Raw genomic sequence first — 25,149 nt, 5'->3', positions numbered from 1 at the left:
AACAGTTGCATAAGCACCTGTTGGCACATCAGCCTCAAATTCCAGACAATATGAACTAAATGTTAAGTTGCTCTGAGAACCAGAACATTTAACAGACCTTGATATCAAACAAAACAACCTAGGTCTGGACTATAGTCTCTATTAACATTAGGAAATTCCTTCTTGGATTGCAACTAGTAGCAACCTGCATGAGTCTCAATCTGAGACCTTAGCTCTCTAATCTCCTAAAAAGGCATCAGTACTTGCATGAGCATTGAAATGATTCTTTACAATCAACATATTTTGGGGCTGAGCAGCATGTAGGGGCATAAAAATTCACTTTCATCTTAGCTGACGGACAGCACCACTACAGTAGAAATATTTCCTACAAAGTTTAGAATGGACTCCAACTGTCATCAACAACTGATGTAATGCAAAAGCGCACAGCAGAATGCACCCAACATATGAATCCTCAAGGCAGCCATTGCCAGGCTCACACGTTTACCAGGTGAACATCCAGGGTGAATTAAGAGATCACAATAAATAGTACAAAGAAACAGCACAATGACATTAAGAACAGTTCGCTGTGGTCCTGCAAACTTCTTTAAAGAACATATACAATGATGTGAAGGTTTTAGAATGCAATTGCATGTATTGTTGGAAAACATCAATAAGGCACTTGAGGATGTCACACCGAACGATGCATAAGTACAATATTGCACAGTGACTTTACTAGTTTGAAAAAACCATAAGTTCTGAAGAATCCATAGATTGATGTTAAATGTTGCATGGATGACTGATGGATGTGTGAAAACGTGTGTGTATGTGTAAAGGATGGATGGATGTATGGAAGGATGAAAGTGTGGATGGATGCAGGTTGGATTGTTGAAAGTGTGAATGGATGAAATGTTGGACGGAAGGACGTATAAAAGAAAATGTAGGTGGATGGATGTATAAAATGTTGCATGGATGTGTGAAAAGGTGGTGTGATGAATGATGGGTGGATGGATGAAAGTGTGAGTTAATTGATGGATGTGTGAAAAGGTTGTGTGATGAATGATGGGCGGATGTATGAAAGTGTCGGTGAATTGATGTATAGATAAAATGATGGATGTATGAAGGATGTATGAAGGATGGGTGGAAGAATGAAAGGATGGATAGTTAAAGTTGCATGGATGTATGATGCATGTGTGAAAAGCTATGTAAACAAAAATTTACACATTAACATTTTTGCATGTAGCTCAATTTGCTATAGAATAATTACATTTGTTGTAGTCTTTTTCAAGTAAAATTGTCCATTAACATATCTTATGTACTCTGTAATAATAATGCAAATACAAGATAAAAAGCTTTAAAAAGTTTTATTTAAGTAAATATATATTTAGTATTATTGTTTGCAAGCAAATTAAACTTTAATTAAAATACTGTATTTTTAGCCTTTTAACTGAAACATAATTTGAATATCTCCCATTTTTAATTAAAGAGAGTCTGTCAAAGAGATAGTCTATCAAACAGAGAGAGAGTCTGTCAAAGAGAGAGAGTATGTCAAAGAGAGAGTTTGTCAAAGAGAGAGAGAGTCTGTGAAAGAGAGAGAGAGTCTGTCAAAGAGAGAGTCTGTCAAATAGAGAGTCTGTCAAAGAGAGAGAGAGTCTGTCAAAGAGAGAGAGAGTCTGAGAGAGAGAGTCTGTCAAAGAGAGAGTCTGTCAAAGAGAGAGAGAGTCTGTCAAAGAGAGAGAGTCTGTCAAAGAGAGAGAGAGTCTGTCAAAAAGAGAGAGAGTCTGTCAAAGAGAGTCTGTCAAAGAGAGAGTGTCAAAGAGAGAGAGTCTGTCAAAGAGAGAGAGAGTCTGTCAAAGATAGAGAGAGTCTGTCAAAGAGAGAGAGAGAGTCTGTTAAAGAGGGAGAGTCTGTCAAAGAGGGAGAGTCTGTCAAAGAGGGAGAGTCTGTCAAAGAGGGAGAGTCTGTCAAAGAGGGAGAGTCTGTCAAAGAGGGAGAGTCTGTCAAAGAGGGAGAGTCTGTCAAAGAGGGAGAGTCTGTCAAAGAGGGAGAGTCTGTCAAAGAGGGAGAGTCTGTCAAAGGGGGAGAATCCGTCAAAGAGGGAGAGTCTGTCAAAGAGGGAGAGTCTGTCAAAGAGGGAGAGTCTGTCAAAGAGGGAGAGTCTGTCAAAGAGGGAGAGTCTGTCAAAGAGAGAGAGTCTGTCAAAGAGAGAGAGTCTGTCAAAGAGAGACAGTCTGTCAAAGAGAGACAGTTAGTCAAAGAGAATACAAGATAAAAACCTTTTAAAAATTTTTTTTAAGTAAATATATATTTAGTGTTATTGTTTGCAACCAAATGAAACTTTAATTAAAATACTGTATTTTTAGCCTTTTTACTGAAACATAATTTGAATATCTCCCATTTTGTACATTGATTTACAGTCAAGTATTGTGTTGTTTTTCACAACTCATGTATTTTCCGTATGTATCCATTTTGTAATATTACATTGACATTTTTGGGCAAGATTGGCATTAGTGCTTCCTGAATGTCGTCAATGTCCGGTGGTATTTGGAAGTAGTCCAGTAGAATATTGTTATCTATTTCGACTGATTGTAAATTTTCTGCATTATCAATATGTACATTTAGTGTACTGTGTTCCTGATTCGCATTTTCGAGGCTATATATAGTCATATTTATTTCTTCTTCTGGCGGTTCTATTTTCTGTGAAGGAAAAAGAATTTAGTTAATTTCATATTTATGAAGTTATTTTATTTCTTTTCTTGTGTTGACCTACGGACAAATTTCTTGATATATGCAGTCTTAAATAATGTTAATAAGTAGTGAAGATAGTTTAAGAAAGGATAGATTGTGAGTACGTATAGTGAAAAGGTATAATAGAGGATTATAGACTGTTTTGTAATGTTATAGATACTTTAGTAAAAATACGTTTTCATAAAGTGGAGAGTATAAGTTAGCTTTATAGTAGTGATTAGTATAATACATAGTGTAGCTTAATGCATTTAGATAGAGTATTAGAAGCGATAGTTTGAGTGGATTTTAATTAGTGAATATAGAGTTTGATGGTGTTTGAAGAAGTAGATAGTATAGATTGAGTAGTAGAGCAAGTTATTAATATTTTCATAATTTGTACTTACTTGAAATTGTGTATTCCTTGTTGTGTTTAACATTTTATTGTTGTTAAATTCATGCACTGTCAAGTGCGTCATCTTAATGTAGGATCCAATTTCAATGGGAAAGTCTGTGGCATCTCTCCAAAGAGTTATTTTTACTGAGTCCGTTGTGTCTTTCACAGTTATTGATTTAAGTTTTGTATCTTGTCCGGCAATAACAATTGTTTTTATTTCTTCTTCCTGTAAGATAAAATTGGTAATAGAAATTAAAGAGAGTCTGTCAAAGAGATAGTCTATCAAAGAGAGAGAGAGTCTGTCAAAGAGATAGAGAGTCTGTCAAAGAGATAGAGAGTCTGTGAAAGAGAGAGTCTGTCAAATAGAGAGTCTGTCAAAGAGAGAGAGTCTGTCAAAGAGAGAGGAGAGTCTGTCAAAGAGGGAGAGTCTGTCAAAGAGGGATAGTCTGTCAAAGAGAGAGAGAGTCTGTCAAAGAGAGAGAGAGTCTGTCAAAGAGAGAGAGAGTCTGTTAAAGAGAGAGAGAGTCTGTCAAAGAGAGAGCGAGTCTGTCAAAGAGAGAGCGAGTCTGTCAAAGAGAGAGCGAGTCTGTCAAAGAGAGAGCGAGTTTGTCAAAGAGAGAGGAGTCTGTCAAAGAGAGAGAGTCTGTCAAAGAGAGAGAGAGTCTGTCAAAGAGAGAGAGAGGAGTCTGTCAAAGAGAGAGAGTCTGTCAAAGAGAGAGAGAGTCATCAAAGAGGAGTCTGTCAAAGAGAGAGAGTCTGTCAAAGAGAGAGGGTCTGTCAAAGAGAGAGGGTCTGTCAAAGAGAGAGTCTGTCAAAGAGAGAGAGAGTCTGTCAAAGAGAGAGAGTTTGTCAAAGAGAGAGAGTCTGTCAAAGAGAGAGTCTGTCAAAGAGAGAGTGAGTCAAAGAGAGATAGTCAAAGAGAGTCTGTCAAAGAAAGAGAGAGTCTGTCAAAGAAAGAGAGAGTCTGTTAAAGAAAGAGATGGTGTCAAAGAGGGAGATAGTCTGTTAAAGAGAGAAAGTCTGTCAAAGAGAGAGTCTGTCAAAGAGAGGGAGTCAAAGAGAGTCAATGAGAGAGAGTCTGCTCAAAGAGAGAGAGAGTCTGTCAAAGAGAGAGAGACTCTTTGAAAGAGAGAGAGAGGGAGTCAAAGAGAGAGTCAAAGAGAGAGTCAAAGAGAGAGTTAAAGAGAGAGTCAAAGAGAGAGTCAAAGAGAGAGAGAGAGTCTGTCAAAGAGAGAGAGAGTCTGTTAAAGAGAGAGAGAGTCTGTAAAGAGAGAGAGAGGGAGTGAAAGAGAGAGTCTGTCAAAGAGAGAGTGTCTGTCAAAGAGAGAGAGAGTCTGTCAAAGAGAGAGAGAGTCTGTCAAAGAGTGAGAGTTTGTCAAAGAGTGAGAGTTTGTCAAAGGTGTAAGTATTGTGTGCAAGACTCTTTGGTATATAGTGTGTGTGTAAAAGGGTGAATTTTTTTTTATAAGCTTACCTCAGCAATAGTCCCAGAAATGCTCATTAATGAGCGTAGTGAAGCTGCTTGTACTGTTTTTATCGGTGATATTGGTGGAGCAGGGGGTTGTAGTATATATTGTGCCTCCTGTATTATTTCTTGAGGTATAGATAAGGGCATCATGCGTGATAGTTTCGTTTGTTTTGTGATGATAATCACATTGTTTTTGGCTAAGAAATTGCGAATCATAATTCCATTCCCTTCTTTCGTTTGCTGGTAAAATGGCTCATTGTAGCACGTTGCTTTAATGCAACTACTTTCATCAGCTAGAGCTAGATGATACATTACTTTGTGCTCTTGTTTAGCATTTGTATAGTTTGTTTTTGTCGAACATTTTATTACGTTGGCTCGGATTGTTTTTTGGTAAGGTTTGTTGTCTTCATGTTTCATTTTTTTGAGGTCTTCTATGGAAATCATCTGAAATGAGAGAAAATGTTAGTACACATTCTGAGCATACATTTTTCCCCTTTTGCTATTACCTGTAATAAAATAGCATGTTAATGAAGTTGTTGCATTTTAAACTGCCACCCATAATGCTTTGTGATCACTGTAATATGATTCTAATGTACCATAGTGCATGATGTTGTCATTAGTATAGATGTGATCTAGTGTAGAATTGTAGTCTGTTGTGTATTGTTCTATTTTTTGCTGGCATTGAAATTGCTGCAGCATATATTCTAATAGCAAAGTTCTGTTTGGTGACATTTGTGTTAAATCTATATTGAAGTCTCCCATGATGACATATTTTGAATTTGGATACAAGTAAATTATGCTACTTAAAGCTTGTAATAATGTCTGCAAAAGTACATGTGGTGGTTTGTACAGTATAATAAATAAGTATTCAGAATCATTAAGATGCAGAGTGAAAATTAAAAAGTCAATTTCGTGTTGTGTTTGATATATTGGCGATAAAAGCATGTTTTTTTTGTAGTAAATGGCAATACCATGCTTAGTGTGCTGGTTGTGAAATTTATCAAATAATAGTAGGTGATATTGTTCTATTAAGAACGTATTCTTATCTGCTTTTCTAGTTGTGTTGATTTCAGTAAGGCATATAATATCACTGTTCATGATATTTTTGTCTGATTTCATAGCAGTGTAATTTCTTTGCAAGGACCGTATGTTATGGACAATTATATTACACTGTTGTCTATAGCTATGCAATTGTGGTACTGATATTTGTAATAGCATGTGTGTTCTTAAACGTGTCATTTCTTCATGCACTTTTGGATGTACAGCTATTTTGTCTTGCTGAAAGTTTCTAATGTATATGTTGTCTAAAGATTTAGCTCTGCTTAAAGCTACATAATGTAGATGATGTACTTTACTGTTGTTAAAGTGAATGTAAATGGGCTCAATTGTTTCTCCTTGTGTTCTATGTATAGTTCTTGCAGATGATTGTCTCAATGGGAATTGTTTGCGTATAATAGTTATAAATTTCTGTGTATATTGGAAATGCCGTGTAATAGCATGAATGGGTGTCCAATGAGGCAAAATATTACTGTGATATATGTGTTTGTTTTCTTGTCTTGTTAATTTGCCTACTGTTTCTTTATCAAAATTAATCCAAATTACATTTGGGCTGTTATTGATAGTTTCCACAAATTCTACTATACCTGTTGCACCATTTGTTAAACCATCATTGACATTTATATTGTTAGTTAAATCATATCTTAATTGCAATGCAATATGTAATATTGATGGCAGGCTCATTGTTTTAGTAGAATCTGTGGGCAACTGTTTTAGTATTTTTTTTTTTACTGCTTCACTTAAGTCTGCTGCAACTGTATCTATTGCTGTAGCTGTGTAAACTGGGTAATGGGTTATATGTTCTAATAAAACTGCATTATTTACGCTATTGACTTCATTGTTAGTTCCCATAATGTAAGGGATCGTTTTGCTAATGTTTTCAGGTGGCTCTATTTCTCGTGTTTTTATCTGTATAATATCCTCATTTGTTTGTTTCCCTTCTCTTAATCTGTTTAGTAGTTGAGCAAATGGCAAGTCATTTTGTTGTCTCATTATTTTAGTCAACTCAAATAACTTGAAATGTGTCTGCCATAAATTAGTACTTACTGGCCTATATGAATGTTTTGGGTTGTCAAATATGTATGGGTCAAAAACTGGCTTCAATTGGTAAAAGTCTCCAATTGCTAAAATAGATATACCGCCAAAAGGGAGATCAGACATTTTTATCTCTTGCAATCTATTATGTATAAAGTTGAATACATTAGCCCCTACCATTGATATTTCATCAATTATTAGCAATTTAAGATGCATTAGCTGACCTTGTAGTGTGCTTCTATTCTCATGAGTTAGCTGTCTATGAGTTAGTGTTTGTGAAATAGGTATTTTAAAAGTACTATGTAGTGTTTGTCCTTGAATGTTATGTGCTGCTTTGCCAGTTGGAGCTGTAAGCAATACATATATGTTATCTGGGTTTTCTCCTGCTTTTGTATTGTAATAACGTACTAATGTTTGGTAAAGTGCTGTTATAAGGAAACTTTTGCCTACTCCTGCACCACCTGTACAAAATGTGTAGCATGGTGTTTCTTTAGTTTTAACCCAATGCAAATGATGATATATAAAGTTAAGTTGTTCTTCTGTTAGATTTTGCATTATACTATCATATTGTTCTTTTGGCATTATGTTATTGCTTATTGATTCTTCTCTACTTGTACTTCTAATCCCTAAATCAAATGATAGGTCATACAATGGGTTTTCATTATTTTGCACTTCATGGCATATGGTGTTATCTTCTTCTGTATCTATTGGTGGTAGCAATGTATCTAATATACTAGTTTCATTGCTATTAGTTGTTAGTTGTTTATTATGTTTATTATATTTATTATGGTTTGAATCAACTGCATTTTTAAGTTCTAGATAGCGTTCATAATAAGTTCCCTTGTTATTAATTATATTATGTTCATTTCGCCATGGGTAAAAAAGCATGAGCAATTCTCTATAGTAATTTTCTGAGTCATTTTTGATGTTAAATCTGCAATAGCGAATTACTCTTGCTTTTTTTCTTTTTATGCAGTTTGTTTCGTCTACTAAATTTATCTCAAGTTCTTCGTCATCTGAGCTATGAAAGTTGTTTTCAATAAGGAAATTGTCATGGCCTGTTTCTTCTTTTCCTTTACATTTTTTCTTTTCATTATACATAGATGCATAGTCAGCTAATGTACATGTTTCTAATTTTACAGGGCGTTTACTATACCTGACTATAATATTATCATATTGTATTTTACAAGACTCATCTGGTAAAGAATTGATAGTTTCGATGTCTTTTAATAAGTATGTACGCTTTTCATTAGGACTTGTATTGATAAATACAAAAGATCTTGAACTTTTCCGTAAAGGAATTTGTAGTATTAGATATGCTGCTTCTTGTGCACTTATTTCTGTACAGTTTAAGAATTTGTTCCCTATATGCTTAAGTTGTTCCTTAATACTTGGATTAGCATGTACTTCTTTAGCAGCTTGGGCAATTAGTTTGCTCATTCCTCGCTGTGATTTACTAATGTATGAAACAATATACACAGCACATGCATATGCATCTAAGATGTATTGTATATCTATGTTTGCTTGCCATGCTTTCAAAATAGTTGGATTGTAGTTATTTATAAAGCATTCAGCTGGTGTTCTTTTCAAGAAAATAGTATTTTTTTGTATAATAGATTGTATACATAAAGTATATTGTTTTAGATCTATGTTCATTGAATGCAAAAACTGTTCAAAAGTATAATTTGAAAATTCTTGGCTATTTATAGTTAGATGTATTAGTTCAATTTGCTGTAAGAGCTCGTTATTTGTTTTGTCTAGCTCTATTGGTTCTAGTATAAAAGTTTCAGGCATTGGATATCTGGGATAATGATATTTGCATGTTCTTTTATGTTTGATACGGCAGTTCTTGGTATGGCCGTGTCTTTGTAGAGGTAGTAAAGACTCTATATCTGGTTCTTCTGTTTTTGCACATGTAACATACTTATTTATGAAAGTAGTGACTTCATCTCTATCAGAAGTTTCATATAGTGGAGCATTTTCTATCCATATTATAGCATGTATATGTGGTGATCCCCGTTGTTGGAATTCCACTCTATAAAAGTAATCAATAATTTTGCCAATTGGATTACTTTCATGCAATAAAACAGAATTAAATAATTTCCGAACTTGAAAGTCAAAATGTCTTGCACATGTAATGGGATTCTGCTGTATTAATTTGCATTTTGTTTCCCATGACATATTGTTAAATTCTTCTTTTGTGCATTCTGGTCTCTTTTCTGTACGTAATAATATGTTAATTAAGTGATACCATTTCGTTTCTGCAGCAGATAACGTTAAAAAAAATGTTGGTAATCCTAATTGTCTAATCATAGCAAAGAGGTCTTTTTTGCATTGCTCCCAATATGGTGGTGAACTACGGATAGTTTTAAGTATTTTGTATCCTTCATTATACTGCAAAATTGTATCTAATTTATTCTTTATGTCTTTGGCAGTTATAATGTTTCCATTATTAAAGTATTTCCTAAGAGATATAAATATTTTGCTCTGTAATTGTTTAATGTGTAATGTTTTTAATTTAAAGAAAAGATTAGTAACACACTTTGCTACTCTTAGATCATTACTTCTTACTTCTGATTGACAGATTGTGCTGTAATGTATTGGGACATGCCTTTCTTCATTAGTCGGCCTTCGTTTCCCGCCAAATATAGTTGGGAATGCCAAATATTCAGAATCTTTGTCTTCATACAGGCCTCTTGGTGTGTTATATTCTGCAGGTGCTAAACTTAAAATATTATTTGTTTCTGTAGTAATAGTTTCATTATCTAACATAGTATCTAAATTTCCTGCTGGAATGTTGTCTGAGGAATCTGACGTATTACTTGTATCTGAAGTCTCATCACAAGAATGTATATCTTGTGTTGTATAATCCCAATCTTCATTAATAGTGATTCCATATTCTTGAAACAAAGTGCTTGTAGTGGCTAAATATAAAGCTGCACGTTTAACTTTGTTTGGTCTAACATTTTCATAATGGGTATAAGATTTATAACTTAATTTCCTTTTTAATTTTATTGGAATTGTCATGTTATCATTAATTTGCCTTGGTAAAACAGTTACTGTTGTCATAACGTCTGCAGGGACATTTACTACTGCACCTGATAGAGATTTTTGGAACCCACGTGGTAATGTTCTAATTTGTAAAAAAGGTATTCTTGGCGATACTAATCTTTCTTCTAAGTTATGCAACTGTAAGACTGGTGGGATATCAGGAAATGTCATCCCATTATATACTGAACATGGAGGTATTTTGTCTTTTGATATATATGTGTAACATGTTCTGCATATCTCATTTGTTCTGTATTTGCTAATATTACATTCTATGAATTTAGCTCTCTTACTAATACTGTGTGTATTTTGAAGACTTTGCTTATGCCAGAGTTGATTGCAAATAGTGCATGTGTACTCGGGTCCATATCTTATTTCTTCCTGAAATATCCTAATTATCTCATTTGTTGTTTGACCTGTTATATGTCTATGATTAAGTTCATTCTCTTTGTTTTGTGTCCGTTTTCTTTTTCTAGTACTGTTTACTTCTAGAATTTCTATATTTGTTGGTTGAATTAGTGATTCAACATTAGCTGTTAATGTGTTTATTATCTCAGTATTGTTAAGAGCTATGTGTGAAGCTAAATAACTGTCTTCTGTTACATGCAGTCTATTGTCCTGACTATTGCTGTTTTGTGTGTTTAGTATTGTATTTTCTACTTGTAAGTTATTCGAAGGAATTTCCCCTAATGCATTTATAGATATATGTGTCGTATGAACATATATGCTTTTTCTCGACTTTACATTTCCTTGTCTATGATTCCGTTGTGTTTGGTGTAAACCTTTTTTGCTAATTGTTGTTATGTTCACTGTAGTTAAATCTAAAGTAATACTCTCAGAATTAGTAATTTGTTCTCTATTGCCTAATTTTAGGATGTATTCTATAATAAGATTAATAGAGTCAAGGTTGATAGCAATACATGTTCCATTAGGATGTTGTATTGCATTTTCATTTTGGCTATGTGAATCAAATAGAGAGTATGTATCTAGAGTTTTGAAGACTGAAATTATATATCTACCTATAGAGATCAATATACCAGTTTGTGAATTAATTGTCGAAGTTAGTGCAGATATAAATTTACTATGTAAAGTTTGTGCTGATTTTGTTAGTTCTTCGCTAAAGCATTTTTTGAGCTTTGTAGAATAGATTAGGTCATTGCTAACTATGTAATTTGGTAACTTTAGAGGTTGCATACAATCTTGTTCACCGACAGAGTGCATTTCAGTGTACAAAGCATCTCCAAGATTCATAATACAGTGCAAGTCTACACTATCCCAAATATATGCTGGTTTACAGTAGTTCTTTAGAATAGCAAATATACTATTTTGAAGACAATGTGTATAGTGACTAGTTTTATCACTATGTGTATTTTTGTCCTGTGGATGTGTGTTATGTAAAAAGGGAATTTCTTGTGGTGTTTGTGTTAAAATATGTGAATCTATATTGGTATTATTTGTGCTACTTTCCTTGTTCTGCAATGTGCTATTGTGTATATTATCATGAAGTAAACTGTCATTACTTCCAGTAATAAGTTTATATGTATTATAGTAATCACTTGAATATGTGTTTGTATGTACATTACTTGTGTTTATTGTTTGTTGTACATTTATGTGTGTGTTATTAATTACATTAGTAGAATATGTGTTGGTATTTAACTTACTTGCTGGTATTGTTTCTTGTAGATTTATGTGTGTGCTATTAATATGTTGTCTTTCTGTGTGGCTCTTAAGTGTTTTCTTAAGTATACTTGCATATGTGTCAGTAGGAGTAGTCTCTTCTGGTGTATTAGTATATTGTGTTGTGCTGATCTGCTTGCTGTTCTCTTTAGATTGATTATTAGGCCCTGTTGTAGTGAGAATTGCACAGGAATACGTACTAGTACTAGGAGTATTATCTAAAAATGCTAATGGCTGTTCCTTATTCCAAAAAGTTTTTTTTTTAGATTGACATCTCTGAATGATTTTTTTGGCATTTTCTATACGCATTTCAAATGCTTGTGTGAAAAAATTTTCACTACCTTTAGTAGAATACACATAAAAATTTTTTGAAGCTACTGCATTCTTATTTTTTTCATGACGCACCATTGCTTTTTGAAGTGATTCTTTTGTAATCGTACTTATTTGTATTGGAGTTAATTCATACGGCACACAATTCAGGTTTGGTTTCTTAAGATAGTGTGCCAGATTAGTGATGTACTCTAGAAGTTTTTCAAATGTGAACTGTATAGTAATACATGTTCCATTTGGATGAGGCATTCCAGTCTTATCACGACTATGTGAGTCAAATACAAAGTATGAATCATTTTTCTTAAAAATGGAAATAACATAAATTTCCATGCAAAGTATAACACCGGAGTTGGAATCAAGTGCAGGTTTTAATATTTTGTTGAGATTTGGAAACGAAGGGTCACATTGTTGTAATATGTCTCCATAATAAGGTTCTTTAAGTTTAAGAGAATAGATAGTAGTATTGTGTTCAATAAAATTAGGTAACTCATCTGGATGCCTAAGTTGTTCGCTATTAAGTAAATGCATATCTATATATAAAGCATCACCTAATTTCATAATGTAATGCAAGTCTTCTTTAGTCCATGTATGTGCATCTTTGTAATAGTTGTGTATAATTGCAAAAGTACTATTTGGCAAGCATTGATAACCTCTCGAATTGCATGTAAATTTGTCATGACCTTGATGATAATCTGCTGCTAGTATTTGCATGTTAGCTAATCTAATTTATGAAATAATTTGATATCGCTACAGTATTGCTAGATTTTTTTGTTATCCGCGAGTCTATTTTCGTTCTCTTATTTAATCTCTCTCTATATATATATATATATATATATATATATATATATATATATATATATATATATATATCTATTGCTAATTTATATTTTATTTTGTACTTAACTATAATGCAAGGCAATTAATTGAACACTATTTTTTTGCATTGTATTTTAGGTAGCAGATTTAGATGTATTTTGTTTACAATTTTAGTGATGTACTAGCTATAAGTTATACTATTAGCATATATATATATATATATATTTGGATATATATATATGTATATATATATAGTTATTTTACTGTTAAATATATTCCAAGTTACAGGTTGATAGCTTATTTAAAAAACATACTTCTAATTGTATATATTTCCAAACAATTAGCAATTGTCTTTATAAAAGAAATAATTTTCAATGTTAAGTATATAAATATATATATAATTTTTTTAATAACTAATTATATATCTGATTTTGTCTAGTTTTTTTTCTCTAAATCCACTCTATTGTTGTTTTGGACTTGTTTTATAGTTGGAGCTGCTATCAAAAGAAAAAGCAATTACTTTTACTTTTTTGTTAACTATTTTTTTTTCTTAAGATTAATGTTACCTATGGAAATCTTCTATATGATCTTTTCGAATTCTAAGTATATACTATATATATATATATATATATATATATATATATATATATATATATATATATATATATATATATGGGTGTGTGTTGATATGTGTTTTGCTTTTTCCCTTGCTATTTCTATACTTACAAGTCAATAAAGAAGCAAAATAGATACTTTTACCGTGATGATGTTTTCACTGATGTTGTGTCAAAGAATTACGTCTGATGTTATTCAATCAATTGGCAATCTAAGGAAGAATGAAACAAGCATTAATATTGAGTTGACTTATTAATATAATAAAAGCGGCTCTATACTCAAGACTATGTGTAGAAGTTGTATGTGTAGTATGTGTGTGGATTGAGTGAAGCATATTAGTAGTTGTAAATCGAGTATTAGAAGTGTATGTAGTATAGAGTAACTAGTAATGTATAGTAGTAAGGAGGATAAAGTGAGCAAGATAGAGAGAGATGGAGGGCAGGAAGAAGAGATGTTAATAAAGAGGGGTGGTTAGGCAATATTGAGAGTAGTGGAAAGATGAAGAGAAAGATAATGAAAAGAGAGAAGTCTGATAAGGAAGAGAGGATATAGAGGTGTAGAATGTAAGCTACAAAAAAATAGAAATGTAAAGTACATGAAGTGATTTTTATGAGAAGTTGTAAAGAGTGTATTAGATGCATTGTTTGTAATTTTAAGCAAGTACAAAGGAATAGGAGAGGTAGTGAGATTAAGGAACACTTAATCCCTTGTTAAATCTAAATAAACAATAGAAGAGACGTTAAATACATCTGAATTTGCCACAGAGACTGATTGATGCAACTGGGGAATTGCACACTCACTTTAGGTGGAAAAGAAAGCCCTCACACACCGACCTAGTCAGTGTCATGCTTCATCATTGGGCCCCACCAAAGAGGCCGAATGCCTCTTTGGTGTGCTACGACGCCAGAAGACTGCGGAGCAGGTTTTGTGAAAAAGGCATGTTGTGAGTTTTATAATTAAAACTGCCTAATGTGTAAGTAAAAATCTATAATTCTTGATGCTTAGTACACAAATGAAAGAGTTATGTGTCTGAATTTAATGCCCAAGGTAATGGATTTGTTAATTTAAAATACTAATTAGTCAGTCAACATGTTTCATGTTTTACAGTTGTTTACATTTCCTTAGGCATTTATAATGACAGAATTATACCCCGGCGGTATGGACTCTCTAATCGCCCACCCTGACCTGGGGGCGTGAAAGTGAAAATATCAAAAAAATTATTTAGTGCATTAAAAAAAAGGGGAAGAGCAATTGCTCATTCCAAAAGTGTTTGTGCACCTGTAAAAGAAATAACAGACAAACATAAAACTTTCACACAATTAGTTGTAAATATAAGTCATTGCGTTTGTCCAGTGTGTTCTATAGTTGTTGCATAGTGTTCCTAAATAAACACTATAGTTAACATCATCTATATAGCCTTATAGGGATGCTCACACTAACTTAGTGAAGTGGAAAAATGTGTGTAAAGCACACAAAGTAGCTAGAAAGTGTTGATGAAGAGAGGAGACACATAAGAGATCAAGAGGGCTAGAAAGCAAGAAGAGAAGTAAGTGCAGAATGGAGTGAGAAGATAGCAAGTAAAAAAAGTGCAAGATAGAAAGTGAAGACAAGATGGAGACGTAGATAGAGTGTGAAGACAGGAAGGAGAGAGGACATGAGAGAGAGAAAAAGGGAGGGAAGAGGGTGCAGGAGAGAGGGATGGTATAGAGAAAAGAAAGCATAAAGGAGATAGAGATAAGAATGATAGATAGGGAGGAAGAGGAACACGGAGAGTATTAGAAAGAGAAAAAAAAGAAAAAGGAGAGTGCAGGACAGAGAAGCATGATAGATAGAAAAGGAGCTAGAAAAAAGAAAAGAGCAGATGTAATAGGGGGCAGGAAGAAGGAAGAGAGCATAACGGAGAGATATATAGAGAAGAATGAATAAAGAAGTAATTAAAAAAAGGAAGAGAGAGTGCTAAGAAAGAACGGAGTATGCAGAGAGGAGGTGAAAAGAAGTTAGAGAAAGATAAGTAAGAAAGAGGAAGAGAGTGCCGGAGATAGAAGTATGATAGATAAGAAAGTAGAGAGGATGCAAGATAAATGGAGATCATGAGAGAGAACGTAAAATGGGCAAAAGACTGCAGAATGGAGGCAGAGGTCCAAAAATATAAGGAGTGCAAGATGGAAAGGCAGAACAACATAGGGAAGGATATAGAGAGCAAAAGGAAGAGCAAGAAAGAGAGAAAGCAGGAGTTAAAGGGAGGGTGTCCATGAGGGAGAGTGATGGCAAAGGGAAAATAGCAGAAGGGAGATAAAAAAAGAATGATGATAAAGAGTGAGGAAGAAGGAAGGAGAGAGAGCAGATGGAATAGGGGTCAAGAGTAAGAAGAAAGAGAGCAAAAAGGAGAGAGAAAAGAGAAGAGAGTGCAGAATGGAGTCAGAGGGCAAGAAAGAGAAGGAGTGCAAGATGGAAATGTAGCACAATATGGGGAAGGAGATAGAAAGTTAAAGTAAGAGAGAGGGCAAAAGGGAGAGCAAGGGAGAGAGAGAAAAAGCATGATGTAAAGAGAAGGATGGAAGAAAGAAGGTGAGAGGGTAGATGAAGAAAAGCACAAGAGTGTGAATATAAGATGGAGTGGCCAAAATAAAGAGAAATAAAGAAGGAATACAAGATAGCAACATAAGGAGCAGAGAAAGAAAGGAGAGAGATGGAAAGGGTATGCAAGAAGAAGAGAGGGGCAAAAGGTAAGAGCAACAGGGAGAGAGATAAAGATCGAAGGAATAGGAAGAGAGGGCAGGAGAGATAAGCATGATAGAAAAGGATGGAGAGAGCAAGCAGAAAGGAGAAAGGACGCAGGGCGCAAAGGGAGCAGCTTTTTTGCGCAAGCCAAAACCTAATGAGAACTGTAGTGTGAGTTTGGGTCGGCCCTCGTCATTCATTGTCTGGCTCCATAAATTGAGCCTAGCCATTGGACGAGGGGCCTGTCCGTCAATTTAAAGCAGACTCAGGGGCGTTCAAGATTCTTTGGCTTTTGCCGACAAAACGACGCCGGGAACGCCCCCGATTCTAGCCCGGCATTGCCGGGACCTGCCTTTGATGACGTATCAGGTTTCTTTGTCTGTGGCGGAACAAATTGCAGGTAAGCGATGATGTCTTTTGTAATATAAATGACTGTATTTTTTGAATGCCCCATCCGAAATGTTTAATCACGTTTTTTTTTTGTTCTCTGCAGGTATTTTGCGACGGCCCGGTGGGGGGAACAATTTCCGGGCGGGATCCTTGGCTCGCTGTCTGTCTCCGTCTCCATGGTACAAGGGATTTCTTGCAGGTAAGAGATGGTATCTTTTAAGGACAGAGATGGAGAGTGAAGGCAGGAAGGAGATAATACGCAGGAGTAAGAAGAAAGGCAGAAGGTAAAGGAAGAGTAAGAAGTAGGGCATGAGCAGGGAGGGAGAGAGAGCAGATGGAAGAGGGTGCAGGAGAGAGGTATGGTAGAGAGAAAAGAAAGCATAAAAGAGATAGAGAGAAGAATGAAAAATAGGGAGGAAGAGGAACACAGAGAGTATTAGAAAAGAAGGACAGTGCAGGACAGAGAAGCATGATAGATAGAAAAGGAGCAAGAAGAAAGGTGAGAGCAGATGGAATAGGGGGCAGGAAGAAGAAGGAAGAGAGCAGAAAGGAGAGATATATAGAGAAGAAAGAATAAAGAAGTAATTTAAAAAAGGAAGAGAGAGTGCAAAAAAAGAACGGAGTACGCAGAGAGGAGGTAAAAAGAAGATAGAGAAAGAGGAAGAGGGTGCAGGAGATAGAAGTATGATCGATAAGGAAGTAAAGAGGACGCAAGATAATGGAGATCATGAGAGAGAACGTAGAAAGGGGAAAAGACTGCAGAATGGAGGCATAGGGCAAAAAATAGAAGGAGTGCAAGATGGAAAGCCAGAACAAGATAGGGAAGGAGATAGAAGTGAAAGTCACAGAGTGCAAAAGGAAGAGCAAGGAAAAGAGAAAGCAGGAGTTAAAGGGAGGTGCATGAGCAAGAAAGAATTAAGAAGGGAGCAGTTGGAAGAGGGGGCAAGAGGGAGAGTGATGGCAAAGGGAAAATAGCAGAAGGGAGATACAAAAAGAATCATGATAGAGAGGGAGGAAGAAGGAAGGAGAGAGAGGAGATGGAATAGGGTGCAGGAGAGAGAAAAAAGAGCAAAAAGGAGAGAGAAGAAAGTGCAGAATGGAGTCAGAGGACAAGAAAGAGAAGGAGTGCAAGATGGAAATGGAGAACAACATAGGGAAGGAGATAGAAAGTGAAAGTAAAAGAGAGGGCAAAAGGGAGAGCAAAGGAGAGAGAAAATGCATGAGGTAAAGAGAGGGTGGGAAGGAGGGCATGAGCAAGAAATAAGTAAGATTGGAGCAGTTGGAAGAGGGTGCAAGAGGGATATTGATGACAAAGAGAAAAGAGCAGAAAGGAGGGAGATAAAAAGAGAAGCATAATCGAGTGGGAGCTAGAAGGAAAGAGAGAGCAGTTGAAATAGGGGGTAGTAGGGAGAAGGAGAGAGCAGAAAGGAGAGATATATATAGGAGAGCAATAAAGAGAGCAGGAGGGAACAGATTGTGATGGAAGAAAGAAGGTGAGTATAGATGAAAAAAAGCACAAGATTGTGAATGTAAGATGGAGTGGGCAAAATAAAGAGAAATAAAGAAGGAATACAAGATAGCAACATAAGGAGGAGAGAAAGAAAGGAGAGAGATGGAAAGAGTATGCAAGAAGAAGAGAGGGGCAAAGGGTAAGAGCATGCGAGAGAGAGATAAAGATAGGAATAGGAAAAGAGATGGCAGGAGAGATAAGCATGATAGAAAAGGGAGAGAGGAAGCAGAAAGGAGAAAGAACGCCGGAAATAGAGAGATAAAGAATGAATTCAAGAGACAGCTACATTTAGGAAGTAGAGAAAAAAAGGAGAGAGATGGAAAGGGTATGCAAGAAGAAGAGGGGCAAAAGGTAAGAGAGCAAGAGGGAGAGAGATAAAGATAGAAGGAATAGGAAAAGAGAGGAAAGGTAAGATAAGCATAATAGATAAGTAGGGAGAGAGCAAGCATAAGTAGAGAGAGCAAGCTGAGACGCAAGCTAGAAAGAGCATCAGAGAGAAGGTAAGGAGGAGTAAAAGTGAGAGCAGAATAGAGTGAGTAAAAGAAAGTGCATGATAGAAAGAAAGAGAAGAGGGGAATACAGGAGAGAGTGTAGGGGCAAAAGGTAAGAGCATGCAAAGAGAGATAAAGATAGGAATAGGAAAAGAGATGGCAGGAGAGATAAGCATGATAGAAAAGGGAGAGAGGAAGCAGAAAGGAGAAAGGACGCAGGAAATAGAGAGATAAAGAATAAATTCAAGAGACAGCTACATTTAGGAAGTAGAGAAAGAAAGGAGAGAGATGGAAAGGGTATGCAAGAAGAAGAGGGTCAAAAGATAAGATAGCAAGAGAGAGAGAGATAAAGATAGAAGGAATAGGAAAAGAGAGGGAAGGAGAGATAAGCATAATAGATAAGTAGGGAGAGAGCAAGCATAAGTAGAGAGAGCAAGCTGAGACGCAAGCTAGAAAGAGCATCAGAGAGAAGGTAAGGAGGAGTAAAAGTGAGAGCAGAATAGAGTGAGTAAAAGAAAGTGCATGATAGAAAGAAAGAAAAGAGGGGAATACAGGAGAGAGTGTAGAAGAGAAAGGATGCAAAAGAGGGAGAGGAAAAAAAAGAAGGAAAGTAGGAGAAAGTGAGGAAAGAATAGAGCAGGAGTAAATAAAATAGAAAGACTGCTGGCAAAATCATGAATGAGATGCAGAGTAAATGCAAGAGAGAGGAAAGGCAAGAATGCAAAATTGAAAGGGAAGGCAAGAGAAAGATGTATATATGTTGCATGTGCTGTCTCAGTATCTAATCATTTGCTCATCTCCAAACTAAATCAAATGTTGTTTATGAGGCAAACTTTTGTGTATATCCAGCAAAGAATGCCCAGTACAGACAGAAAGAACAAAGTCTTAGTTATAAGTTTTCCTTTACCTTTGACCTCTCTCCTGATTACGACCTCACCAGTGCTGCTTTCATCTCCAAAGTAAATTAAATGTTGTTTATGAGGCAAACTTTTGTGTATAACTATCTAGCAAAGAATGCCCAGTACAGACAGGAAGTACTACCCAAAAATGTCTAAAGTAAAATAAGTTTTAAGTATTAACGTACCGTGTTGAATGAACGAATTTGAAAGATGTGTCCGCGATGGGGCAGTTGCACCAAATGGCAAATTTTTTGTCCTGTAAAAGCCAAATATACCGTTAGCAAAAGTTTGAGAAGAGTGAGGACATTTGTGTGAAGTATATTAGAAGTTGTAAATAGAGAATTAGAAGCAGTATGTATTATAGAGTAACTAGTATAGTAGTAAAGACTATAAAATAACAAGGTGGAAAGAGATAGAGGTCAGGAAGAAGAGAGAGATGGATAGAAAGAGGGGAAGATAGGCAAAAAGAAAAGGAGTGAAAATAAAAAAGGAGAAGGATGATGAACAGCGCAAGTTAAAAAGAAGCTTGATATGGAGAGAATGCAAAGAAGTGAAAAGACGACAAAAATAAAGACAAAAATAAAGAAGTAAGAGTGCAGGAAATTGAAGTATGATAGATAAAGAGTGAAGCATAATAGAGAGGGAGCAAGAAGGAAGGAGAGAGCAGCTGGTAATTGAAAAAAGGAAGAGAGAGTGCAAGAGAGAACGTGAGGAACTTTTTTGGACAAAAGAATGTTAAAAAGGGTATATAAAGAAGAAAACCACAAGAGTGTGAAAGTAAGATAGGTAGAGTGTGCAAAATTGCGAGAAATAAAGAAGGAATCCAAAAGAGCGAGATATAAGGAGGAGAGAAAGGAGTGGTGGAAAGTGTCTGGAAGAAGAGAGGGGCAAAATGTTAAGATATCAAGAGAGTGAGAGAAATAAAGATAGAAGGAATAGGAAAAGAGAAGGTAAAAGAGATAAGCATAATAGATAAGTCGGGAGATAGCAAGCAGAAGGGGGAGGACGCAAAAAATAGAGAGCACGAGAGAGAAGAAAAGGATGGGTAAAAGTGAGAGCTGAATAGAGATGGAGTAAAAGAAAGTGTGCAAGAGAGTGAGAGAAATAAAGATAGAAGGAATAGGAAAAGAGAAGGTAAAAGAGATAAGCATAATAGATAAGTCGGGAGATAGCAAGCAGAAGGGGGAGGACGCAAAAAATAGAGAGCACGAGAGAGAAGAAAAGGATGGGTAAAAGTGAGAGCTGAATAGAGATGGAGTAAAAGAAAGTGTGCATGATAGAAGGGAAGAAGATTAAAACAGGAGAGAGAAGGTATAAGAGAGGGCATGAAAAAAAGAGGGAAAAGAGAAGAAGAAAGAAAGTAGGTGTAATAGTGAGGGAAGAATAGAGCAGGAGTAAATTAAAGAGAAAGACTGATGGCAAAATGGGAAAGGAGATACAGAGTAAATGCAAAAGAGATAAAGGCAAAAATGCAAAATTGAATTGTAAGTCAAGAGAGTGAAATGTATGTATGTTGCATGTGCTAGCTTAGTATGTAAGCATTTGCTGCCGGGACCTGTAAAGAAGGTGGGGATGAATATATAGGGTGAGGGCAGAAGAGTGAGAATGCAGGAGAGAGAAGGAGAGCAAAAGAAAGAGAAAGTCGGAGGAAAGGAGAGAAGAATAATGCGAGAGTGAAAGAAAGGACATTGAATGTAAAATTGTGAAGGAGATGCAGAGTAAATGCAGAAGAGAGACATAAGGAAAGGCAAGAAAGAAATTGAAAGGGAAGGCAGGAAATAAAGAGATCTATGTATATTGCGTGTGGTAAATGAGTCAAAGCATTCCCTACAGGGACCTTTCCAAAAAGTGTTTGTTATAAGTTTTACTTCTCTGTTGATTCCAACTTTACCAGTGGCACTCTTGTACAAAAGCATAAGATGTGCTTTATGAGCGAAATTTTGTGTATAAGTATACAGCAAAGAATGCTTAGTACAAACAGCAATTAAAAAACGAAATGTATTAAGTAAAATAAATAAAGTATTAACATACCGTGTTTATATAACGAATTTCAAATTGTGTAGTCGATGGGTCAGTTGCAACAAACGTGTACTTTTTTATCCTACAAAACAAAAATAGCATTAGCAAAATATTATGAGTGCAGGCCAAAAAAGCAGTGATTTTCTCATTCAAACTGTGCAAATTGAATCTTAGCCAAAGCTTTGCGTACTAGCAATTAATGCGTTCTAATGTAATAGTATGGCAATTATTTGCGTCACGTTACTGGTTTGTATGTGCCTTTAAAAATATAGAAATCCGCGCATGCACGTTGTGAAAAAAAAAAGAAGGAATGTTGTCAGTGTTTTATTTAATTTCTCGCATCGTGCAAAGCAGTTTGTGAACTAAAGTTGTAACTGAACATATATATATATGCGTGTGTGAAAGATTAGTCTTACCTAAATCAGTGAAATGGATTAACAAAAAACATGGTGAAATTGGCCAAATGTATATACAACACAATTGAATTGTAAAGTGATACGTATTCTTACTGCAAATTAGTTTTACAGAAAGGCATACTTACATGCGCAAACATTTTCATCCTAAATGCACAGTTTGCAAACATTTATATCGTAAATGTACCTATTGGCGATGTATGAAAAAGAACTCAAAGGCATTAAACAAAAACATGGGGAAATTGGGAATATGTATATGCAAGACAATTTAAATCTAAAGTAATACGTATTATTACTGATTTGTTTGCACGTATAAAAACTGTAAAATGTGCTCGTAATACCGTTGCTCAAAAGAACAGATTACTTTCACAGAAAGGCCTGAACTTACATGCGCAAACATTTTCCTCCTAAATGCAGTTTGCCGATGTATAACTTTGCACTCAAAGTCGTCGTATCTCACAATGACTAAATTTAGTGTTGCGACAAACACATGCTTGTGCCCATCTAACTCTCAGCCCTACGATTTGAGCATATGAAATACAATCTGGCATCGCACAAACAAGGCACCCAAAATGTACATAATGACGAATTGCATTAAACAGCAAGGCCTTACAAAGTAAGCATGTGTAAAGGCCATGAATAAAGTAGACATGCGCAAACATTGAAATCGTAAATCTACCTACATTTTTCTCCTAAATGCAGTTTTCCGATGTATAACTTTGCATTGAAACTCGTCGGTCTCACCTTATCCTAACTTCTTTATGCTCTCAGTATAAAATCTGGGACAAATGACTTTCACAGAAAGGTAGAAACTTACATGCGCAAACATTTTCCTCCTAAATGCAGTTTGCCGATGTATAACTTTGCACTCAAAGTCGTCGTGTCTCACCTTATCCTAACTGTTCTTTATGCTCTCAGTAAATGTAACGGGCCTTCATGCTCTGACTAAATCTAGTGTTGCGACAAACACATGCTTGTGCTCATCTAACTCTCAGCCCTACGATTTGAGCATATGAACTAAAAAAGGGGACAAATTATTTTCACAGAAAGGGCTAAACTTACCTGCGCAAACATTTTCCTCCTAAATGCAGTTTGCCGATGTATTAGTTAGCCCTGAAAGTCGTCGTGTCTCACCTTATCCTAACTGTTCTTTATGCTGTCAGTAAATGTAACGGGCCTTCATGCTGTGACTAAATCGAGTGTTGCGACAAACACATGCTTGTGTTCAGTTAACTCAGCTCAACAATTTGAGCATATGAAATAAAATCTGGCATCGCACAAAGAAGGCATCCCAAATGTACATAATGACGAATTGCATTAAACAGCAAGGCCTTACAAAGTAAGCATGTGTTCGAATTTTCAAAGGCCATCAATAAAGTAGACATGCGCAAACATTTATATCGTAAATCTACCTACATTTTCCTCCTACATGCACAGTTTGCCGATGTATAACTTTGCACTGAAAGTCGTCGGTCTCACCTTATCCTAACTGTTCTTTATGCTCTCAGTAAATGTAACAGGCCTTCGTGCTTTGACTAAATCTAGTGTTGCGACAAATACATGCTTGTGGTCAGCTAACTCAGCCCCACTATTTATGCATATTAAATAAAATGTGGCATCGCACAAACAAGGCATCCAAAAAGTTCATGAATAAAGGAGACATCCGACAACATTTATATCGTAAATGTACCTATTGCCAATGTACCAAAAAGAACTCAAACGCATTAAAGAAAAAAATGGTGAAATTGGACAAACGTAAAGGCAACAAAATTTAATTCTAAAGTGATTCATATTATTACTACTTTGTTGCGCGTGTAAAACTGAAAATTGTGGTCGTAATACCGCAGCTCAAAAGGACAAATTACTTTCACAGACAGGAAGAAACTTACAGTTTATGTCGAAAGGCTCCAGTCCGCTGTCTCGAAGTATACCTCCTGAGATCGGTCGAGAAATCGAGAGGCTCCAGTCCACTGTCACGAAGTATACCTTCTGAGCTCGCTCGAAGAAATGTTTCTTTCCGTGGCTGTAGTCCTTTACATACTGTGGAAGACAAAAAAAACGGCAGTTAGTTCATTAAATAACAAAAGACTTGCAAAGTTTGTTGTTAAGAACATGTAGGTGAGATGTTGTTTAGGATGTTGCTGTCTCGACATATGTAAATTGCCGATAGGAGGCTGTCTGGCCGAATGAAAAGGTCATGGATGCTGTGACTCGTTAGAGTACTTAGTGGCAATGTGCGACTTTTGCCGATCTTGAATATCAAAGCTTAGTGGTAGACGAGTTGGCGCCACGCTGCCTGCAAATACAAAAAGAAGTGCTGGTGAATATCATTTTGTTAAAGTAGAAAAACACGATAGCTCTTTCCAATAATTCCCTACACAGAAAGCACACGATATAAAATAACTATTAAAGTAAGCATAATAGAATTACGACACCACGCCGCCGACATATTCCTGCAAATAAAGGGAAAGAAATGAAGTTAGAAATTACTTTTGAAACGTAACAAAACACTCCGGGTATTCGAAAGTGACAGTAATTCTTTAGTTACCAAAAACATCGCTTACCTGCAAGTCGTCACGCCACGGATGAGACCCGACACGGAAACACTAGAGAGAACAGGCCAAAAAAGAAACATCAGAAGAACATAAACAAAATAGCCCGAACACCTGTTACGTTAAATCTACAACACCTGTAATAAAATACAAATTACATTTGAATCTATCTACACCGAGTCGCACTAAGACATGACAACAGCGCTTACCTTAAAGTTGTTCGTCCACGAAGAAAGATCAGAAGAACATAAACAAAATAGCCCTAACACCTGTTACGTTAAATCTACAACACCTGTAATAAAATACAAATTACATTTGAATCTATCTACACCGAGTCGCACTAAGACATGACAACAGCGCTTACCTTAAAGTTGTTCGTCCACGGAGAAGGAAACCCGACACGTCACGGCAGGCTACACAGAAACAATAGAGAGAACAGCCCAAAAAAGAAACATTAAAAGAATATAAACCAAAAAGGCTGAACACATGTAAAAGAAATACTAATTACATTACAATTTAAATCGCGTACCTGAAATTCCTTGGACCAAGGAGACGGAGACAGACAGCCAAAGATCCCATGACAAAATGGCGACCGGAAATCGTTCGCACGCCGCCGCCGTTCAATTACTGCAAAGAAAGGAAAATACATAAACTCAAAAATACCTTTTCCATGTCAAAAAACTCACGGGCATTGAAAAGGGACAGACATTTGTTACAAAACACAACATGGCTTACCTGCAAGTCGTCATGCCACGAATGAGCCCCTACACAAAAACACAAAAGAGAACAGTCCCAAAAAAGAAATACATTACAATATAAACAAAACAGGCCGAACACCTAAAAGAAATTACAATGACATACAAATTTAAATGGCGTACCTGAAATCCATCGTCCCACGAAGACAGACACCGAGCGCAAAATGGCGAGCGGAAACCGCGACCACGCCCAGATCCCGGGACCACGCAGCAACGCGGAAAAAAACCTGCAACGAAAGTGATATAAATTAATTCTA

At 35.8% G+C, this 25,149-nt stretch overlaps 2 protein-coding genes across 2 annotated transcripts in view; one reads left to right on the top strand and one right to left on the bottom strand.

Moving 5' to 3' along the window:
• Window positions 1-25,149, top strand: part of LOC147666496 (cartilage intermediate layer protein 2-like) — a 105,809-nt gene that overhangs the window by 17,208 nt on the left and 63,452 nt on the right. The gene's annotated exons all lie outside the window — the stretch shown is intronic.
• On the bottom strand, window positions 1,327-25,102 carry LOC147666497 (uncharacterized). The gene is made up of 11 exons (XM_086949036.1): window positions 25,016-25,102; window positions 24,873-24,901; window positions 24,667-24,764; window positions 24,502-24,550; window positions 23,475-24,191; window positions 21,185-21,254; window positions 19,339-19,409; window positions 13,287-13,353; window positions 4,572-5,009; window positions 3,108-3,323; window positions 1,327-2,673 (listed from the first exon to the last, which is right to left on the bottom strand). The coding sequence occupies exons 9-11, from the start codon at window positions 5,007-5,009 to the stop codon at window positions 2,413-2,415; spliced, it is 915 nt and encodes a 304-aa protein (XP_086805162.1). The 5' UTR covers window positions 13,287-13,353; window positions 19,339-19,409; window positions 21,185-21,254; window positions 23,475-24,191; window positions 24,502-24,550; window positions 24,667-24,764; window positions 24,873-24,901; window positions 25,016-25,102; the 3' UTR covers window positions 1,327-2,412.

The sequence above is a fragment of the Lissotriton vulgaris genome, unplaced genomic scaffold (genome assembly GCF_964263255.1).
Source record: "Lissotriton vulgaris unplaced genomic scaffold, aLisVul1.2 SCAFFOLD_3966, whole genome shotgun sequence".
Lineage (NCBI taxonomy): Eukaryota > Metazoa > Chordata > Amphibia > Caudata > Salamandridae > Lissotriton > Lissotriton vulgaris.
The sequence above is the reverse complement of the archived record's forward strand: the minus strand, read 5'-3'. Positions and strand labels throughout refer to the sequence as shown.

Bases quoted from the DNA above. Each gene is read 5' to 3' on its own strand.
- LOC147666497 (XM_086949036.1), bottom strand. From the start codon at position 5,009: ATGATTTCCATAGAAGACCTCAAAAAAATGAAACATGAAGACAACAAA. The intron at 3,324-4,571 runs GTAAGCTTATAA...TTTATCTTACAG, and splicing joins TTTCTGGGACTATTGCTGAG to GAAGAAGAAATAAAAACAAT. The intron at 2,674-3,107 runs GTAAGTACAAAT...TTTCCTTCACAG, and splicing joins CAAGGAATACACAATTTCAA to AAAATAGAACCGCCAGAAGA.